The 19,867-nt window shown below is 41.5% G+C and overlaps 2 protein-coding genes across 3 annotated transcripts; both read left to right on the forward strand.

Moving 5' to 3' along the window:
• Positions 1 to 3,129: 3,129 nt before the first annotated feature.
• On the forward strand, positions 3,130 to 9,124 carry LOC115556337 (uncharacterized). Its single transcript, XM_030373544.1, has 11 exons — positions 3,130 to 3,284; positions 3,369 to 3,418; positions 3,519 to 3,642; positions 3,830 to 3,901; positions 3,980 to 4,062; positions 4,470 to 4,612; positions 5,043 to 5,178; positions 7,275 to 7,368; positions 7,484 to 7,562; positions 7,777 to 7,856; positions 8,041 to 9,124. Exons 1-11 carry the CDS (start codon positions 3,262 to 3,264, stop codon positions 9,017 to 9,019), a joined length of 1,863 nt encoding a protein of 620 aa, XP_030229404.1. The 5' UTR covers positions 3,130 to 3,261; the 3' UTR covers positions 9,020 to 9,124.
• LOC115556338 (5-hydroxytryptamine receptor 3E) lies at positions 9,002 to 18,541 on the forward strand. Of its 2 annotated transcripts, XM_030373545.1 has the most exons (11): positions 9,002 to 9,286; positions 9,414 to 9,466; positions 14,936 to 14,990; positions 15,296 to 15,459; positions 15,767 to 15,811; positions 15,949 to 16,055; positions 16,398 to 16,567; positions 17,107 to 17,261; positions 17,434 to 17,644; positions 17,747 to 17,932; positions 18,046 to 18,541. In XM_030373545.1, exons 1-11 carry the CDS (start codon positions 9,235 to 9,237, stop codon positions 18,327 to 18,329), a joined length of 1,482 nt encoding a protein of 493 aa, XP_030229405.1. In that variant the 5' UTR covers positions 9,002 to 9,234; the 3' UTR covers positions 18,330 to 18,541. The 2 variants fall into 2 exon arrangements, with proteins under 2 accessions (XP_030229405.1, XP_030229406.1); XM_030373546.1 differs by lacking the exons at positions 9,002 to 9,286; positions 9,414 to 9,466 and adding an exon at positions 13,440 to 13,943 and having other exon boundaries at positions 17,747 to 17,947.
• The last annotated feature ends 1,326 nt before the right edge of the window (positions 18,542 to 19,867 follow it).

The following is a 19,867-nucleotide window of genomic DNA, read 5'->3' on the forward strand; positions in this document are numbered from 1 at the left end:
TGTGAATCAAATTATTCGATTGCTTATATCCACACTCATGTGAACCTCAGGAGTGGAAAAATGTCAATTCAATTAAGGAACGTACTTATTTTCCTAAATCACCGTTACTCCTCTAACCAATCAATTCTCAAAAGTGGTGACATGGTGATCCCTTATGTGCAATACAAGGCCTTTGATATAACTTTGATATAAAATAATAATAATAATAATACTGATCTCATATCTAAAGACGTAAACATTGCTCGAAAGAAGTGTGAAATGTGGTTTTTTTTTCCTACAGCGTTTCGCAAAACACAACATTTGTGCCTTATGTACATGTCAATTCTAATGGCAAGATCTACCACTACAGCCCTGTCAGAGTGGTTAGCTAATGCAGGCTGTACATCTACACCTTCCTCTTTGACTTCCAGAACTGCACTTTCACCTTCAACTCCTACACCCACACAAGTGAGACCCCACATAGATAGAAAAATCAATGGATGCTCTGGAATGCATGCCTCTTCAGCTTCCTGCTACCCCCACAGAGTGTGGACCGCTCGGCCTTTAAGATGACCCTCATCTTAGGCTACACCGTCTTCCTGTTGCTTATGAATGACTTGCTGCCGGTCACTGGCAACACCATACCACTCATAAGTCAGTAGTACCCTTGTTCAGAGTGAGGATGACATCAACTTGTATAGCAAGAACTGAAAAGTAACCAGCATACCAACACTGTCTCCTATTTATCCTCAGATGTTTTCTTCCATCTCTGCCTGGCTCTGCTGGTGGCCAGCCTGTTGGAGACAATCCTCATCACCAACCTCCACTCAAGTTCCAGTCGCCTGGCCCCTGTCCCCCGCTGGGTGAGAGTAGTTTTCCTTGGAACTCTGGAACGTTTGGTTAGTCTGCCTCCAATGCCACCAAAAGAACATTCAACAGGTATGGGGTGCGGCTAGATCCATGTTCCAAGTTGCAAAACAAAACTGTACAAAATTAGGCTGAGATGAAGACGAAGACGTGGAAGGTAGCATTTTCTATCAAGGAGATGGTTGAAATGATGATCTTCATTCAACATGATGAAATAGTTCTGTATTTATCTCGAAAAGCTCGCCCTTTTCAATCAAAAAGTAATCGACATGGCACCTAGTGCATAAGATGCACACACTTTAACGTGAAAGACCTGCATTACCATACAGATCCCAATGCCGCAGTGGAGGAGGGCGCCGTTTACATGAATCCTCCAGGGGGCAAACATCTAGTAGACACAACCCTGGACGCACTGAGGAAGTTGGGCAGAGACCTCCAGGCCATACGGCGGCAGGTGGACCGGCAGCAGAGAGGGAACCACAACTCTGGAGGAGTTGCTCCAGGTGACAGGCGTCATCGATCGCTTTGTGTTTTGGCTCTATGCCGTCTTCATAATAGTCAGCTTTGTAGTCATGATCTGTGTCTGGGCCTTTTCATACAGCAAATACAATAATGTGTTTAGACAAGGGTTCCATAAATGTTATATAGCGGCCAAGATGTGTGTTGCCTTATGTAGTCTTCTAGGCTAGCCTAGGTATTATTTCCTTATGTTCGAAATGTACTTGAGTAAGTTTGGTCAGTATGATTGTTACTTAGGAGAGGTTCAATACACCATTCCAGGCATCATTTTTTGTTGAATTAATGCTATGCTTTAAAATCTGACATCGTCCAATCTGATTTAATCAAAATAAAACCTTTAATAATAACTTGCCTATATGTTGTTGGTGTTATTGTTGTTATGAATTATTTGAACATGAAAATGAGGGAGAGTAATAGGGAAGGGTCTGAGTTTATTTGTAACCCGTAAAGATATTTAATCACCATGCGTTTGATAACCTTGATTTAATTGAACGTAACAGCAAATATTGTATAGCTTGCTTTGCTGGCTTTAATGTAACCTTTCAACAGAACCCCACTTCTGGAAATTTGACTTTAATACATGACGGTGTATATTTTCGAAGTTTAGCAAACAGCAGTGTACATTGTGGGTTAGTGTTGTTTTTAAGTTGAAAAGCATGCATTTGACGCTGATTGCGGGATTGGGGCCTGATTCTGTGTCAGGTGCTCTGTTGGTTTGCCTAGGCTCTGTGAAGCCTGGGTCGCTCTGATGCTGTAGACACCGTCACAGTTAACTTCCATATTAGATCTATCAATTGCTGTTTGCTGCTTGTGAATAAACAGAGCCGTTTATAATAGGCACATAATGCTTGAGCCTGACTTTTGATTGCCATACAGTACACACCCCTCAGCAGTACTATCACTGAATACTTCAGACCAGCTGTAGCACCAGCAAGACAAATTTCTGGTGCCACCCCTGCTTCCACTCAACGCTCAGTGAATGGTGAGATCATTTCTGAGAATCTCCTCCCTACTTTGCACCCACACAGAGTTGTTTCCCATGGAGCAGAATATCCACTCGATTAGCCCCATTAATCAGAATGAAGAGTGAATTTTGAAACCTGTTAGCCGTCTCTTCTCCATGGATCTGATCCAGCAATCTAGAATAACCATGATTGGACGACACAAAAATAGAGACGATAGCTCAACCCTACAATACACAGCATGCAATAATGTATGTTATATCATATAATTATATGAGTCATATTGAGTTAATAAGGGGGAAGATAGAAGTCAGGGTTTCGGTTTTAATTGTTCCGAGGTTTGCTTGGAGCATTTGTCAAATTAATACCCTTAACTTTTGTAAATGAGCTCAGCAAAGGCATTATTTATTTATCATTATTGAGGTTTAAGCACTGTAGAACTACGAAGGTTATGCAAAATCGGATACTGACTATCAACAATTATGTGTATGCATTTAGACTACATTTATGCTCAAAACTATTATTATTAGAATAGAAATGCGCACTGTGCAGACACATTATGGCCACCCTGTGGATTTATTTTCCACGGAAGTTAAAATTTCATGGAACCGCCCCATGTTCATTAACGCCAGGAATTACACACACTGGTATATGTGTTTTACCTGGTGTATATAACACATGTATAAACCAAGTATTATTTCAGGTTCGGCGAATCAAACCTGACCATAATATAACTTGTCCTGTTGTCAACCCACTGCTGATGATTCATTCAATTCTTTGGAAACGTGACGCAGAACTTCCTCTTTCTCCAATGAAAGAAAGGAGGGGCATTTCCAGTGGGTCAACTTTATAGCGATCTAAACACAAGGACGCAACAGTTGGGTCAGTCCGAAAGCGGTTTCGTTTTTAGGAAACTCAACAATTTTAGTCGACAATGGAGCGGATACCAGGTTTACGGTAAACGAAGATTGTGCACAAGTTTATGTGAATGCATTCAGTGTAACAATAAATGTATGACATGTTTTCCTCTATTGGATTTAGGTTTTACCTGGGCGTTTTCCTTCTAAAAAGTATTTCTATGGCAGCACACGGTAAGAGAAAGTCTTCCAGTGAAACCGACTCGCGATTGGCGGTGTATTTATTTTTCCTTACTTGTTAAGCTACAATAATCATGTTGTTTTGGAGACACAGGGCTCCATCTTCACTGCGACAACGACTTCGAAAGGCTGATGTGTGGGATCGATCCCCCGCCCGACGAGCCGAGCTGCGCCGAGTACGCACTCAGCACCCGAGTGGATTACTCCTACAGATACATGTAATTATTAATGACAGACCGATATTAATGAGTCATTAATGCCGAACATTAATGCCAGTCATCATACATTGACTTGAAAATATGAAACGCAAAGAAACATAGTAGGCCTACGTCTATCCACATTCGTTTGTGATATAGTGACGACGCAATGCGAGTTATTAATATTGGGCTTTATTTTACTTTTCAGTGAGAGGAACTGCACTTTAACACCGGACCCAGTTCGGACGGGGACGTGCAGCTGCTCGTTGGACATCAAGGGGTAAGATTTTATTTTACAAATGAATCTGTTGCGTAACTAATAACGAATATGTTTCTAACTTTAACGTTATTTTATGAGGATTGTTCTGGGGGAGAAATACCCCACAACGTTGTGGAAAGCTGGGGCCCTAGTGGAGTCCAAAAACATCAGCGCTGCAGACAGTGAGTTTAAGCAAGCCGTTTCATACCTGAAAAAAGTAATTCCATACCTGCTCCATATTGACTGCAGACAGTAATGTGTCCTCCAAGTGATAAATATGGACGCCGCATTGGCCTGTACATTTATATGTATATGGAATCGTCTGCTCATTTCTGACCTGTCACTCTGTATTCACTGTCTAATAACCCCTCAACTTAATGACCTGTCTCTGTTTTAACCGTGCCTGCTCTTTAATGACCTGTCTCTGCAGCCACTGTCTAGCCCCCTGTACCTGCTTCTTAATTACCTATCTATAATCATTGTCTAACACCTACCTGCTCCTTCCTTAAGTTTCTCTGTTTTCACTGAATTACCCATACATGCTCCTTAATGAACTTTCTCTATATTCACTGTCTAATCTTTACCCCAGTAAAACCCAAAGCCCCATATATCACTTCGGTGACAAGAGAAAATGAGAATTATCTGGTGATGTGGGACACAAAATACGAAAAAGACCCCCCCTTCAAGCTGACGGTGTTGCTGAACTACCGCAAAAAAGGAGAGAACGGCACGGTATGTCCATTTATACAAGAGACCCCGATTCAAGGCCTACATAACATCCATTGACATCTACATGTCAGTCACTTTCTAATTTCATCACTGAAGTCGATCTCTCTACAGACTCAACCACACAAAGGCAGAATATACTGTAAAAAGTACCATTACAAAAGTATAAATGACCCAATGTAATGTAAATGTGTCAGTAATAATTGGCTATTTGTGGAATTTCCACATGTGTAGAAATGTCGTTGTTGGTTATTCAGGTGTATTTGGAAAAATTGGTAAAGGTTTGGATTCTTCTGTTGGTGTTAGGATTTAATTCCGTGCTGCCTGTCTTGGTCAAACAAAGTGTTGGCTGGAGCCTAACATAGGCTGTAGATGAAACCCAGACTGATATTTATTTCTGAACCATGCCGTTGAAGCTGTAGTCTTTCTGTTGCAGAAAGTGGACGTTTCGTCCATGGAGTCTTATGAGATTTTGGGCAAGTCCCTGGAGCCGAGTACAGAGTACCTGGTCAGCGTGCAGAGCTACTCTGCGTTCTACAGTGAAAGAAGTGGAGACCTGACATTCACCACCCGTAAGATCTAAACCCCCTACCTCTGGTCCCTACCTATCAGGCTACTGCCGGCTCTGCTACCTAAACTCCTGCTGGTCTCAGTTCCATCCCTCTCTATCTCCGCCTATCCCGGTGTACGTACACCGATTCTAGTGGATGATAATGAGTATTATCGGATGGCATCTGCAAGAAACTGTATATATATGTGCATCCTATTCGTGGTATCAAACAAGCTTCATAAATGCAGTAAATTTCCCACCAGTTAATGAAGAAATTGTATATACTAGTGGTAGGAAAGGCTCAGACGTTTTTCTCATATATATATAAAATACCGGTTTGAATGATTTCTTTGAATTCAAGGGTTAAAAGTCCCATGGCATGAAAATAATTTCCTGAGGTTTTTCTAACATTCATATGAGTTCCCCTAGCCTGCCTACGGCCCTGTCATGCCAAATTTGTACCGGCTGCCAAATTTTTACCGGCCTACGTCATCAGTTGTTGACAACTTGACAACTGATTTGATTGGGTTGTCCGTTGCCGGGCAGGTTTCAAAAAAAATTCGACTCATGTTTCCAAAGACGAAATAACATAATACAGATAACGGATCGCTACATAACACTTGTTTTTACTTTATATTTGTATTGTATTGAATTGTTTAATCGAATTTAGCTAGTAAACTGAGTGTTTAAAGCAGGTTTTCAAAAACCATTCGCGCTTATGTTGCCGAACACCAAATAACATAATACAGATAACGGATTGCTAGATAACACTTGTTTTTACTTTATATTTGTATTGTATGGAATTGTTTAATCGAATTTAGCTAGTAAACTGAGTGTTTAAAGCAGGCTTCAAAAACCTGTCATGTCACGCTCAATGAAGGAGTGCAATGAACGAGCATGAAAGTTCGCGAATGTTCAAGAACCTTCCTACGTCATTCGACGCGATCGCCCGTTGCCAGGCAGGTTTGGAATTGGTCAAAAACTGATGACGTAGACCGGTACAAATTTGGCAGCCGGTACAAATTTGGCATGACAGCCCCCCAGTAGCTAGAAATGGCGTGAATGCTCAGACGCTCCGATTTCGAATTTGTTCCCATATGTTGTTGTAATGGGCAAAGTAACGTCCCCTTTCTCTGCCTTGCCCGCCCAGAGAATTTGGCCTGCCAATGAGACATTGAGATACGACAGTGAAAGCACCACATGTGTGTGTGTGTGTGTGAATACACACACTGTAACGCAAGTGTTCTTTGTTATATATTTGGATAACCGTTCTGCTGTTGGTGTTATGGCGCATAACACGTTGCGGTGGTGCCTCGGCAGCAGGTAGGAGGCCTCCGGCGGGAAACAATCGCCGTCAACAATCGCGGGCAAAAATCCCTTTCTCCTCCATGTCGAAGGGCAGTGTTTTTCAGATTGATGTGGAAGTGGAAGAAACAGAGACGTCGCCGTCGGAAAAACCTGAAGCAGTCGTTTGAGATTCATGATATCATATGGAGGCGAACAAAGTTTTTGGCCGTGAAAATATATAATATATAATATAGATATTTATGAATAATATGATATTATTTAGATATAGAGCTCCAGGACTCCCTCCGGAGCACTGGGCCGTCTCTAAAAAATGGCCCGTTTGAGGAAAGCTCATTGTGGGACTGGCTCGTAGTGGCTGTAATTCTGCACCAAGGCTGAATTTCTTGAATGTCTTGAAGTACTGCATTAGCGGCCCACTAACACCTATATAAAGCATTCATAAAGTAGCATGCCATGGGATCTTTAATGATCTACGTGGAGTAAAACAGTACTTTTTTATTTTATAGTAAATATGACTATTTATAATTGAATAAAAATGAATAGGAAGGTGACTCATCAGTCGAGAAAGGTAATCGTTACATTGCTTTTGATCAAGAATACACTCGTTTCTGTCTACAAGCTTGTCTTGGCCTCTATTATTGCAGAAACGTTGATGTACGTGACGTCTGGGCTAATCAACAGACGTACATAAATGCAGTAAATTGAGCATTTCTCTCGAGTTAATGAAGAAATGGTATAAACTGGTAGTGGGAGACGGTGAAAAGGCTATGATATTTTTCTCATACATGATAAATGCATGTTCTTTTTCAGCTGTGTCGCCTACCAGTATTGCGGTGGCGGTCTTTGTGAGTCTGTGTGTTGCTGCTTTCATCATCACCAGTTTCCTGTATCTATTCTGCACACGGTGAGATGCCCTTATCCTCGCAGTTACTTGTGTCATGATGTAATCAGTAAACTTTGTTAAAAGATGATATGAAAAAATGTTTTTATAAAATTATATTTGTTCCATTTGTCTCTAGGTTGAAGGAGAGTTGGTGGGATAGCGTTGACGACTATAAAAACTCAACTTTGTTATTCATGGTCCGAGGAGGTCACAAGGTACACAGCTTTATGGAATTTTGCAAATACAGGCCACTGTATTTGGTGAGGGGGAAACTTTCAGTCTTTTGCAAACTGCCACCTCACCACTGGTTACTACACAATTCTACACAATGGACCTTTGACCAACAGGCCAAATCTTTTAAGAATCAACATGGGATATGAAACAGTAGGATCCACACATTGTTTTAACGATTTTCCGACCGTTTCACAGGTGCTTATGCCGCAGAAAACTCTCCTGAGCTCTGTCTATGTTGAGGCCTGCAAAGAGGATGAATTCGACGAAAAACCATTGTGGGTTAATATTGCTGGCCCTCTTTTGTTTCAAAAAGTCTTCACTGTCCTGTACATGGAATTCAATAAACTGTTGATAAGAAAATACCGCAGTCACAGGAGTGACAATGATGATGTCACTCCATTAAATGACTCTCGCAACATCACAAATAACATAATCTTCCTCTCCTGGTTTATCTTCCAGGGACAGCGGTGGGAATTCCCTTCAAAGTGTCAGAGCAAACAGCGTGGCCTCGTCTCTGGGTTACTCTCAGAAGGTCTCCATTGACATCATCTCCGATGTGGAGGAAGCCATGCGTATGGCCTTCCCCCAGCTCTCCACAGCTCCCTGGCTCATCGATGCCCACAGCAACAATGGTTACAATCCAGTCGCTGTGACCTCCAGCCCCTCCGTTTTTGAGAACATGACATATTCCATGTTTCCTTCTGGGACCCAGGGGTTAAACGCTGCCAACCCGCCTGCTGTACTTAGTGAGTCCTTCTACAAACCCAGTATGTTGTGGGGTGGGGTACACAACCCTTTTCCAGATTCTCAGGTGCCTATTTTCCAGCTGACTGGAGAGAGGCAGCCTTTCGATCCATCCCATATGAAAACTGACCTTTCCTATCAGTCGTGGAACGCTGAATCGGGGAGCTCATCCCAATCAGAGGCTCTGCAGGTAGACCTCTCGTATAGCTGTTCTCCGGGTGACACCACTTCTTCCTCCGACCTGCATGGCTTTGGCTCCTCTCAGTCTGGTGACAACTTGAAAGAGTCACTCCTAGTTGGAGAAGCTGACTGGTCCAGCATGATGGAACGTGTTTCCGGTGAGGAGAAACAGTCATTCAACGTCTGGGATTCAAATCCTTCTGAGGCGTCCTGCCCTTCCCCTGCATGCAGCCTTGTTTCCTTGGACGATGACTTTCAAGAATTCCAAAGTATGACGAAGCGACCAGGAGTGCTCATTCCAACGGCAAACGACAGTAGGCCCAGAGGTCGGCCGGACAAGCTTCCTGAGACTCCCTACACTGGAATGCCTCAAAGAACCATAGAGGGAGCAAGCACCTTAACCCAAACAACACAAGCAGCCCAGGGTATTCTGGACACTCAAGGCAACAATGTGTCTTTTCCGCCTGCGGATCAGCACAAGCTAATCATTATCAGTGATTATCATAGTGTTTAATTAGGTCTGAGACCGTGGACTTAATGGATACTAAGAGCCTTAAAGGTTGGATATTGTGGTATTTATGAGTAGCGTTAACGTAGTTATCATAAATGATGAAACGGAGCTTCGCATGATGTTGCTTGATTGCTGGAGAACTGAACAACCTCGCGCCCGGGCATCACATCCGGTTGGCGCTTATACTACCGTAATGACGTAACAGTACGTGCAAGCTTATGGGGAACATTAATATTGATTCAGACTACTGGCGTGATCTGAATATTACAGGTATGAAATTCTATTTTTTGGCCATTTTTGCAAAATTACTTGAAATCCTTATCATAACCCACTTACAGCCAGAGTTAGAAGTACTGACATGAAAATTAAACATGTAAATTATCTGTGGAACGGGCAGGGCTCGAAAAACTCCAGCCAATGATTTCCAGAACCACCGAGTGGCATTGGACAGTAAGTACGTCAATCAAACCCCTTCATGCACGTACTCGAAAGCTCATGATCCAGAGCAAGCATCTGTTTGTTATCCTGCGGTAGCTACTCGAGCTAGCTAACTAGCTAATCCAACTTTGGACCTAGCACTATAATGCCGCGTTTCCACTGCAGGGTGCGGAACGGATCGGATCGCAAAGGTGCGGTAGGGAGGGGGCGGTATAGACCAGCTCAGTTCCGAGGTCGCGTTTCCACTGCCGACAGTACCCTTTGTGGTAGGCCGGATGTCGATCGCTGCGGCATCTACGTAAACATCGTTAACAACGTCTTCCTCCCCAAGAATGCAGACGAACGTCTCCACCTCCTTGTTCGCCCAAGAAAGCGTTTTATGCGACATGTTAATTGTAAAGAATAATACCTCGAGGCTACTGTTTGTTTGTTTTTATCCCCGCGTCACCCGGAAGTGATGATTCTGTCGACCAATCAACGGAGGGGGTGTGTAGCTAGAATTTCCCGGGACCCTTTCAGGCGTCTCGTCTCATTTTCAGTACCCAAACGGAGGAGTCCTGAAAACGAGGCCAATACGGGTATGGTTAAGTCCCAGTCACGCCCACTTTTGGCGGTGGAAACGCGACCCGATCCGCACCTTTACGATCCGATCCGTTCCGCACCCTGTAGTGGAAACGCGCCATTAGACAACCCTAAACTCCAACCTAGCTAGCCTGGCTCGCTCTCGCGCATCTGTGTTCGCGCTTGTGTATGATGGCGCATCCATGTACTTGGACTGGGTGGAGTCAGAGTCAGCGTTAAAGGAGAGGGGGTAGGACCATTTGAGTTGTGTGTTTTCAAAATCTGGGGGTGTTTCGCAAATGCCATACCCAACCTTTAATGTAAAGAGATTTAAGTTGTATTGAATTGAGAGAAAGGGCACAAAGCGTGGACCACTGAACTGAATGGTTATAACATGGAACCCGTGGACAAACACGTAACACTGTGTGTGTGTGTGTGTGTTAGGGCTGTCAACGAATATTCGAAGTTCGAATATTCGTTCGAAATGTATCCAAAAACGCGAATTCGAACGTGAAAATTAATATTCAAATGTGAAAAAACACTCCCGCGGTACAAGCGCCTCTATCTGCTTTGTGAATGAGCCTCTGTCTGTTCGCGATGTCCCTCATAATATTCGAATGTGAAAAAACACTCCCGCGGTACAAGTGTAACAGACTAGTATTGTGAAGAGCGAATGTATTTTATCCCCTCGGGGTTTCCGTACTTGGATATAGGTATTCCAGCTCGGCTATGCCATTCAATAAGCATCCGAAGTAGAGCTCAGGGAGCTAGTAGTCTGGCTGGTGAAAGCTGCTATAACGCAATGTTCTCGGCAAAGTCCGAGACAGCTTTTTTTTCATGAATCCGAACGGTGCGTAGTGCTGGCCCTTTCGCTGGCATGGTGGAAGACGTAGGCGACATGCATATTTTTCTTTATCGATTTTAATAGGCCTTCTCGATAAATGGTAACTTGGTAAGCAAAGCAAGGAACGTTACCACTAGCATACTTTGTAACATTCAGAAGCGGGCGTCTTCTTCAGATTACTATAGTTTGCGCGCTTGCAGGTGTGGTGGTGAAATGCAAGCGATACAAAGTTGTGGCTTTTCATGATTAGGCCTCCACGTTACTGGGCTGTTTATAGGATATATATATATCCCGCTAATTTGAACCATGGTTTTGTCGCATTATTGACATATTGACGGCAACTGCGTAAAATAGGCAACCAGATATTCGAATAGTTCGAATTCGTGATTTTTTTCCAAACGAACATTCGAATGTCATTTTTGAGCAATTTTGACAGCCCTAGTGTGTGTGTGTGTGTGTGTGTGTGTGTGTGTGTGTGTGTGTGTGTGTGTGTGTGTGTGTGTGTGTGTGTGTGTGTGTGCGTCCATCAGAGTAGAGATCGTTGGCTTTTCTACAGTGGACACTAAATAGTTTTCCCAAAATGTGAAGACAAACCACTGCGTGGACTTTTGTAAATATTTTGTAAATATTTCTTATTAATTTCTTAACTTGGGATGTTATAATAATGATCTTTTGTTATAAACGAGAAATGAAAATGTGTATTGTAACTGTTTCCATTAAAAAAGTAAAGATGGAACAAGATGGAACCAGTGTGACAAGATGCAACAGGTGCATAAGTGCACTGTTTGCATGTGATGATGTAGATAATGTCAATTCTGTTATTTTGCAAGGTATAATATATATTTCTTCGCATGCATCGAGCTCCTTCGAGAACACGCAAAGCAATGTTTATGCGCAGTTTTCAACGTATATACCTGTCTGCCATGTTCCAATATCCATACTATCCGTCCTTACTAGCCTAAGTTTGAGTACGTAGAGCGTTCCGATTCAGATCGGGCGATAATAAGTGTACTGAAGGACCCGGATGGTGTACTCAAAACGGTCAAATCGCGAAGTGTGGATCGTCGTCATCGCCGTACACTTTTCGTACTCAACGGCAGCCATCTTAGCTACGTAGCAGAAGAGGGGGGAGCCAGGCTGAGCCAAATTCGGCGCATTTTCCACATAGCCTGCATAAATAGAGTCATTTTGTAGTTTTTATAGCTTTTTATAGCAGCTAGGCGTAAAGAGTTCACTGTTCAAAGCGGGATGTTTATTGCGGGGGAGGAGCCGCGGCGGCAGTCGTGATCCTAATTTCCGGTTAGTGCACCACGGAGTATTCTTCGTTTGCAACCAAGTGATCAAAATGGAAAAAACAAGCAAAAACACAGCCGTCTTCTAGCAGCGAAAACAATAGTGGGATACAAATGTCAGAATATTTTCTCAAATTTAAGCAGTCCCGCCAGGGGAAGATACCAGCAGAAAGTTAGTCTGTTAGGTTTTGATCCCTACAAGCTGAAAAAGTCGTATTTTAGCGAGGATCAGGCCATTTTACCGAGCGTAGATTACGGGTTAAGGGTTTCCTGGTAAAAACAAACTTAGAATTGCAGGCGCAAAAACTCTTGCAAAGAACCTCTCACAAATTGATTGAGCCCCAAAACTTACCAGTTATGAAGTGATTACCACAAATACGAGTGTTGGCGAGATTTATTTGTGCCATGTCACCCCGGTAGATGTTCGAAATCCAAGTTGCTCCTCGGTCAACTCACGTGTACGCTCACCTTGAGTTGTGAACACTTTTGGAATCCTAAAAAAACTGCAATTCCCATTCTCCCGTATGAAATTATTCGCACAACCATGCACAGCACAACTGGTAGGCATTATTAGCCAAACAAAATAATATAATAGCGAAACAATTGAGGTTAGATACGCGCTTTGCGATTGAATGACCTCCACTCTAATGTGACTGAAACAAGTGTAGTGGGGCGCAATGTTGTGATTGCTTTCCTACCAAGATGGCCGACTTCCGGTTTGGTTACGAATTTTAATTAGCTGTGACGTAAGTTGCAAACGAAGAATTCGACTTGGAACAATACCGACATCTGAAAATTAGCGCACTTAGTGAGTGCGGATAGTGTAATTCGTTTAAGTGTACGCTAGAGGGTGATTTAACATTATACCAAATATAAATAGTGTTTGAGCTCCCTCAACTGGGCCCCGTTTCCCGAAAGCATCTTTAGCCTAAGTGGATCGCAGAGTGGGTCGTACGAGCATCGTACAGTTTTCACACCGTTTCCCGAAAGCATCTTTGGTAACGAACGTCTTAAAAACGCTCACGAGTCACGAGTAGCTAACGAGTGCTCCAGGGTACTCGTAGGACGCCAAGAGCCTCGTTAGCCTACTATAGCCTCAGTGGCGTAGCCAGCGGACATTCCTGGTATTGAATGCGTTTTATTATAACGCATTGGTAATGGTGTATCACGTGCGTCTGAGCCTAATGTGGGCCATTATGTTCTTAGTTTGAGAGAGACAGTCCAGGAAATGTTTGAGCAGGCAGGGCACTTAAAATGTGTGAGAGAAAGTGGGGGGGATTTGTGCAGACTGACATAGGCTACTCATAAAACGTAGTATAAAATAATGTAGAAAAATAAATAAATTAAAAATTAAAAAAAATAAAATTTTAATTATAAAGAATTTAAAAAAAATGCAAAGGAGCAGGCAAAAGACTGGGATATTGTGGGGAATGGTCACGTTGACGGGAATGTTTAGTGACATGTGGGAGGTCGGAGGGGGTTAAAAAAAAGTCTCAATCACTCTTCGACGTGCATGAAAACCAGCCGCGTATTTATGAGGGAGGTGTGTTCCCTAGTGTGTTGTAGACGTGTGCTGTTCAATATGCTTGGTCTTAAATAACAATAAATATATCTACAATAAAGTTATTGTAATCCAAAGCTCTGTATTTAGTTGATCTTACTTGAGGTGAATAATATCTGCCATGTCGGTGAGAACTTTTTATGTGTCTCGGTCCTTTCGAACCCCAGGAAGGCAGGTTCGGACTTGGCAAATTCAAGGATGAGAGGAAAGGACACAGCACATTGATGAAACGTAGGTTTTATAAATGTTTGTAAGTTGAATGCCACTGGTAACACCTTATCTGAAGGGTATTTTTTTCAATTTAAAATTAGATTCTTAATAAATATTGTTTTGAACACTATGCATACTTTTTCATCTAGTTGTTAATTAAATACTGTTGTTTGGGGGAAACTCACGTCTCTGTCTCATTGTCTTATCCGTCTATTTTGGGTGACCCTGTTGAAAGCATCACTACACACCAATCTACTTTCCTTGATATACAGTATTAGATCTTCAAGGTGGCGTTGTCGACATAACTATTGTTACAGTTGAACGTAGGGAACGTACTGATCTTTACACACCCACACATTACACAGGGTCTGAAAAGGAGAGGACAGGGCAGGCTTTATGTCTTGGACTGGGTGTCTACTAATTGGTGATGCTAACCCCAATACTAACACAGCTGCATGTTGGTGGACTTAGGGAATTTGTTGTGGTAACTTTTCACCATCTGCTAGCTACATTCTGCTCCACTGCAAGTACCAAATGTGTCTGACAACCTACTTTGTATTTATCAACCATAGGAAAAGCAGCACTGTGCAGAACAAACCACCTGATTTGTACAAGTGGGGTTTTCAAGTCACGCTTACCTCAGAATAATGCTATATATATGTATCTTTGTCCTGAGGTACAAAACTGGAAGAGCATTTCAACGAGAAGGGTATTTTATCCAAGTTTCTCTGGTTTGGTTAATTTTAGCTACATTTTGTAGAATCAGTGAACTATATAAACATTCTGCTGCGATAATCTTATGATTCTTATTTTATATATTAGAACCAAGACACAGAGGAAGGGTGAAGAATTTCAAGATGATGTCTGCCAAACACTTTGAATTGAAGGTTAAGAGTATAGATAATATTGAGGGAGTTGTGGTTGTTACACAATGTAATATTGTCTCGTTTACTGCTATATGGAATTATTTATTGCTTGTTTTCTGTAGTTAACACAAATTCTTAAATCTGCAGCTATCTGACAGGTCGTTTTGGACCATGACTTTCATCCTGTTCTCTATCACACAAGGTGAGTACATGGAAATAACTATTTTTACGCGTTATGTTTTAAACATTTTTACGCGTTATTTTTTTAAACATTACATATCAAATATGTATGATGGGAGATCTTTCCCATTTCTTTCCACAGCAACCATATTAGGTATGCTGACAAATTACGTTAGTTATTAGATCAATGCTATGTAAAAAAATAACAATAATCATAGTCTACTTGGGTTATTCATTCAGTATAAGTTCACATATGGCACCAACTAGTTTTGTGAAGTAAAACATTTGCCAGCATTCAATTTTTTGTTATTCTAATTTTGCTCCCAGCTCTTAGCTTGGAACCTCTGCTGAACTGTTCTGAACCCACCAATCTAGCCCTGCTGAAAGCACTGTCACCAGTCTTTGATTTGCGCTTCATACGGCCTGTGATCAACATCAATAATTACACAGAAGTCTATGTATCCTTTACCATGTATGGCATTCTGGGAGTGGTATGTTCTATTAAAAAAAAGTATACGTAGCTACCTGGGTTGGGCTAATGACTTTGAGAATTTAAATCTCAAAAATGTATTCAAGAAGCATGTGGTAATTTTTCAATTGTGAAAGTGAGCAATTAATAAATGTTAAAGAACAACATAAAGAATATCACTTTGTATGAAACTGGCAATTCGGATCTAAGCAACATTTCGATAGGAAGCCCTTTATATCTCTACACTTTTGTAGCCAGAGATTCAAATTTGGCATACAGTTGGATACTAAAGATTGACACACTTCATCTGCAATTACTTTTTTTTTCAGGATGAAAAAGCTCAACTCTTGACAACATATATTTGGCAACACATTGTGAGTATAAAAAACAAATAAACGAAATAACCATAGTCCTTATCTGGATGTTTCTGTTAAAAAACACTAATTCATATTGTATTGAAATCCATCGTTTAAAGTAATAACGCCAATCTGCTTGGTGTTTATTGTTCAAGGTATGGAAGAATGAGTTCATCAGCTGGGATCCAGAGCAGTGCGGCACAGAAGAGATAACGTTACCTAGAACCCAGTTTTGGACACCAGATATTGTCATCAATGAATTGTAAGCTCCATGCACAACGTATGGATCAAATGTTCCCATTCTCTTATGTTGTTACATAAATTCTGCTAATGCCTAAGCTCCAATGATCTACACAATGCGAACCAAATTATCCCATTGCTTTTATCCCAACTCATGTGAACTTCAGGAGTTGAAAGATGTCTGTTCAATTAAGGATCATATTTATTTTCCTAAATCACTGTTACTCCTTTAACCAATCGAATCTCAAGGTAAAAGTGGTTACACGGTGATCCCTTATATGCAATACATGGCCTTTGATATAACTTTGATATAAAATAATAATACTGATTTCAAGTGTAAAATGTTTTTTTTGCCGTCCTACAGCGTTTCTAAAAACACAGCCCCATTTGTGCCTTATGTACATGTCAATTCTGATGGCAAGATCTATGACTACAGTCCTGTCAGAGTGGTTAGCTCCTGCAGACTGAACATCTACACCTTCCCCTTCGACGTCCAGAACTGCACTTTCACCTTCAACTCCTACACCCACACAAGTAAGCATAGTTACGAGATGGCCTTGAACATCAAAAATCAAATTATCAGAATTTTTGGCCTTAAAATGTCTTAAATACGATTGTGACAGGCCTTAAAATTGTATTGGATCATGGAATCAATAACCACCACTAATGCAAACTGTGGATTTCATCTACTATTGCTAAATGCAACTTCAACGAGAGCTGGCTTGAGAACAGCGCTGCAATACGGAAGAGGATTAGGGCCAAATGTGATCATCTTTTGGGAGTTCTGAATTTAATCTCATAATTCTGATTTTAAAGTCAGAATAAAAAGATTTCTAATTTTAAAGTAAGAATTATTTTTAGAATTCTGTTTACTTTTCAAAAATTGCATTTGTAATGTTTTTAAAAAGGTCTTGCTTTGAAATGCTCTGAAATGCCTGCATGTGATTTAATGTAATTATGGTTGCATTCTGGTAGCGTGGTTATTCTTTAAGATTGTAGTTGTATTTTTGGTGTACAGTTGTATAACATCCTTTGCTCTCTCCTCCTTTTCAATTCTCTGCTCAACCTGTCAGACAAGGAAATCGTGGTTAACCTCAACAGGCCGATAACACAGATTTTGAAGAATACATTGGCTGTGATGAGCACTGTAGGGGAGTGGCAGCTAATAGATATCACTGCTCATAAAGAATCGGATGCTGGATTTATGCTGGACGAGCTCATATTTTACGTATGTTTGCCTTTTCTATGTTCGGTAATAATAAAATGATTTATTTATGATTAAAAAGGTTAAACAATGTTTTACCTTAATTAAGCCTTCCAGGTGGACAGGCTAAATTAATGGAACTAGTTAACGATAGATAATCTTTTAAATGGAGCTGTCTTTTTGTTTAACTCCATAGATTGGTCTGAGGCGTAAGTCCACTCTCTATGTGGTCAACCTGATCATCCCAAGCTGCTCCTTGATCACAGTGGACCTCTTCAGCTTCCTGTTACCCCCACAGAGTGTGGACCGCTCAGCCTTTAAGATGACCCTCATCTTAGGCTACACCGTCTTCCTGTTGCTTATGAATGACTTGCTGCCGGTCACTGGCGACACCATACCACTCATAAGTCAGTGGTACTCTTTTGTTCAGTGGCAGGTTATCAAAAAACGTGTATTGTTTGAACTGAAAAGTGACCAGCACACTCACACTCTCATCAATGTATCCCCAGATGTTTTCTTCGCCCTCTGCCTGGCTCTGATGGTTGCCAGCCTGTTGGAGACAATCCTCATCACCAACCTCCACTCAAGTTCCAGTCGTTTTGCTCCTGTCCCCCGCTGGGTGAGAGTAGTGGTCCTTCAAAAACTGGGATGTTGTGTTGGTCTGCCTCCAAAGCCAACAAAAGAACATTCAACAGGTATGGAGTTGTTAGGTAAAGTTATGATTATATCGACGGACTGAAGAACCTTATACATCAATAGACAAACACCCAAAACAAAAAGACAAACTAAAAGTTTTTCTCCAATGTAGATATGTATCCAAATGCTGTAAGGGAGGAGATCAAAGCTGGTAAGACTCCTCCAATGCCCCTGGAACTGGAAGACACAACCCCAGGCGAGTTGAGAGAGTTGGGGAGAGACCTCAGGGCGATCCGGCTACAGGTGGAAAAGCAGCTGAGTGGGGACCAGAAGTCTGAGGAGTGGATCCAGGTGGCTTCCATCATTGATCGCTTCCTGTTTGGGCTCTACACGCTCTTTATATCAGTCAGTTCTATAACTATGATCTGGATCTGGGTTGATTCAGACAGACGATAGAAACGTTTTTCAGAAGGTTTTCACTCAGGTAATATAGTGAACATCATTTTCTTTGTAGTCTCATTTTAGTATAATTTGAACTGTTTTTATTATCAATTTAGAGGTCAAATACACGATTAAGGCTTGAATTTAGGTACATTTTAAAGATGTATGATTATTATTATTATTATTGTGTCAAATGCTAAATCCTTAATAAAACATGTAAAATAAAATCCAAAGTAGCATTATTTTGTGTGAAGCTGAGTAGATATTGAAACAAGGTTTTTAGGATTCAAACAAATTTACGATTGTTTAAGACGCCATTATGTCTGAGCTCTAATTCGTTCTCCTGTCGCTTTTGGGGCACTCATTCAAATCAATAACAAAAGCCTTGTTACGGTCCGAGCTCAACCCCAAATGCTGAAAACAATCAGATTACTTGAATGGAGGTTATCAGATTAAATGACAAGAAAGGGAATAACTTGAATGGAAATGTTGACTGTGTAGGCGGATAGATGGGCGGGCAGGCAGGTAGGTAACCAGAGAAGATGGACACCAGTATGTGGAACTGGAAGACAAAGAAAAAATTCAATGGTCAAAAATACTTGGTGACAGCAAACCTTACTGTAATCCTAAATGCCCGAGAGTTTTACTGACGTGTAATGACAGCCAACGATCTGGCAATGAGTGGATGGGAAGCCAGGGTTTAAATACACAGTTGGAAGAGGTTATCGCCGCTGCGTGGAATAAGCAGATGACGTGGGCGACGGACAAGATAGTCGGAGCCTGGACCACACAGACACAAACAAACACTGACAAACAGGAGAGAGAGACTGGCTCAGGCTAGGTGCAAGTGTAAGGCAGGACTGTACCCCCTCCTCTATGGGCACCCCCTAGCGAACCCCTGGAACTGGCACAGCAGTGCAAATGCAGTGTACTGCATTGAAGTTGTCGTAAAAATGTATCTAATGGAAAATAGATATCGGCCAAACAGAAGCAGGCACTTTTAAAACAAATCACATATAAACACGACACTTTTTCACAACAGGTTTGTTTATGTCCCCACTATATATCCTGCTCAGTTGTCTGAACAGGCTCTGTTAAAATAGGTAAATATGTATCGTGAAGGCTTTAAAATGAATTGTTATCCTTATATATTACTACTACTATTAATGGCTATGTGTCTGTTACTACATGATGGGTATGCACACACACTCCCTTCATATGCAATCCGGTTAGTGGTGGTTATTTATTAGTTTAGAGAATAGTCTGCTCTTGTTCTGTACTGGCATCTGTTACAATATACAATATAGTGTTGGAGCTCCTTCAGCTGGACAAGCTGAATATGTCCTCTAGTGTATTATAGACTAGTGCTGTTAAGTATGTTTGCTCTTATTTTAAACTATCAGTATAACGTTGAAGAAGCATGTCTCAATACCCAGTAATTTCTTCCTTCAGCGTGGTTTAGCGTGGGCCATTCTCAATAACAAGTACTGCAGGTTTGGGCATACTTGGTAGTTCGGACTTGGCATGTTTGAGGAAGGGAGGACACAGTACAG

Source organism: Gadus morhua, chromosome 12 (assembly GCF_902167405.1).
Source record: "Gadus morhua chromosome 12, gadMor3.0, whole genome shotgun sequence".
In the NCBI taxonomy this organism is placed as follows: Eukaryota; Metazoa; Chordata; class Actinopteri; order Gadiformes; family Gadidae; genus Gadus; species Gadus morhua.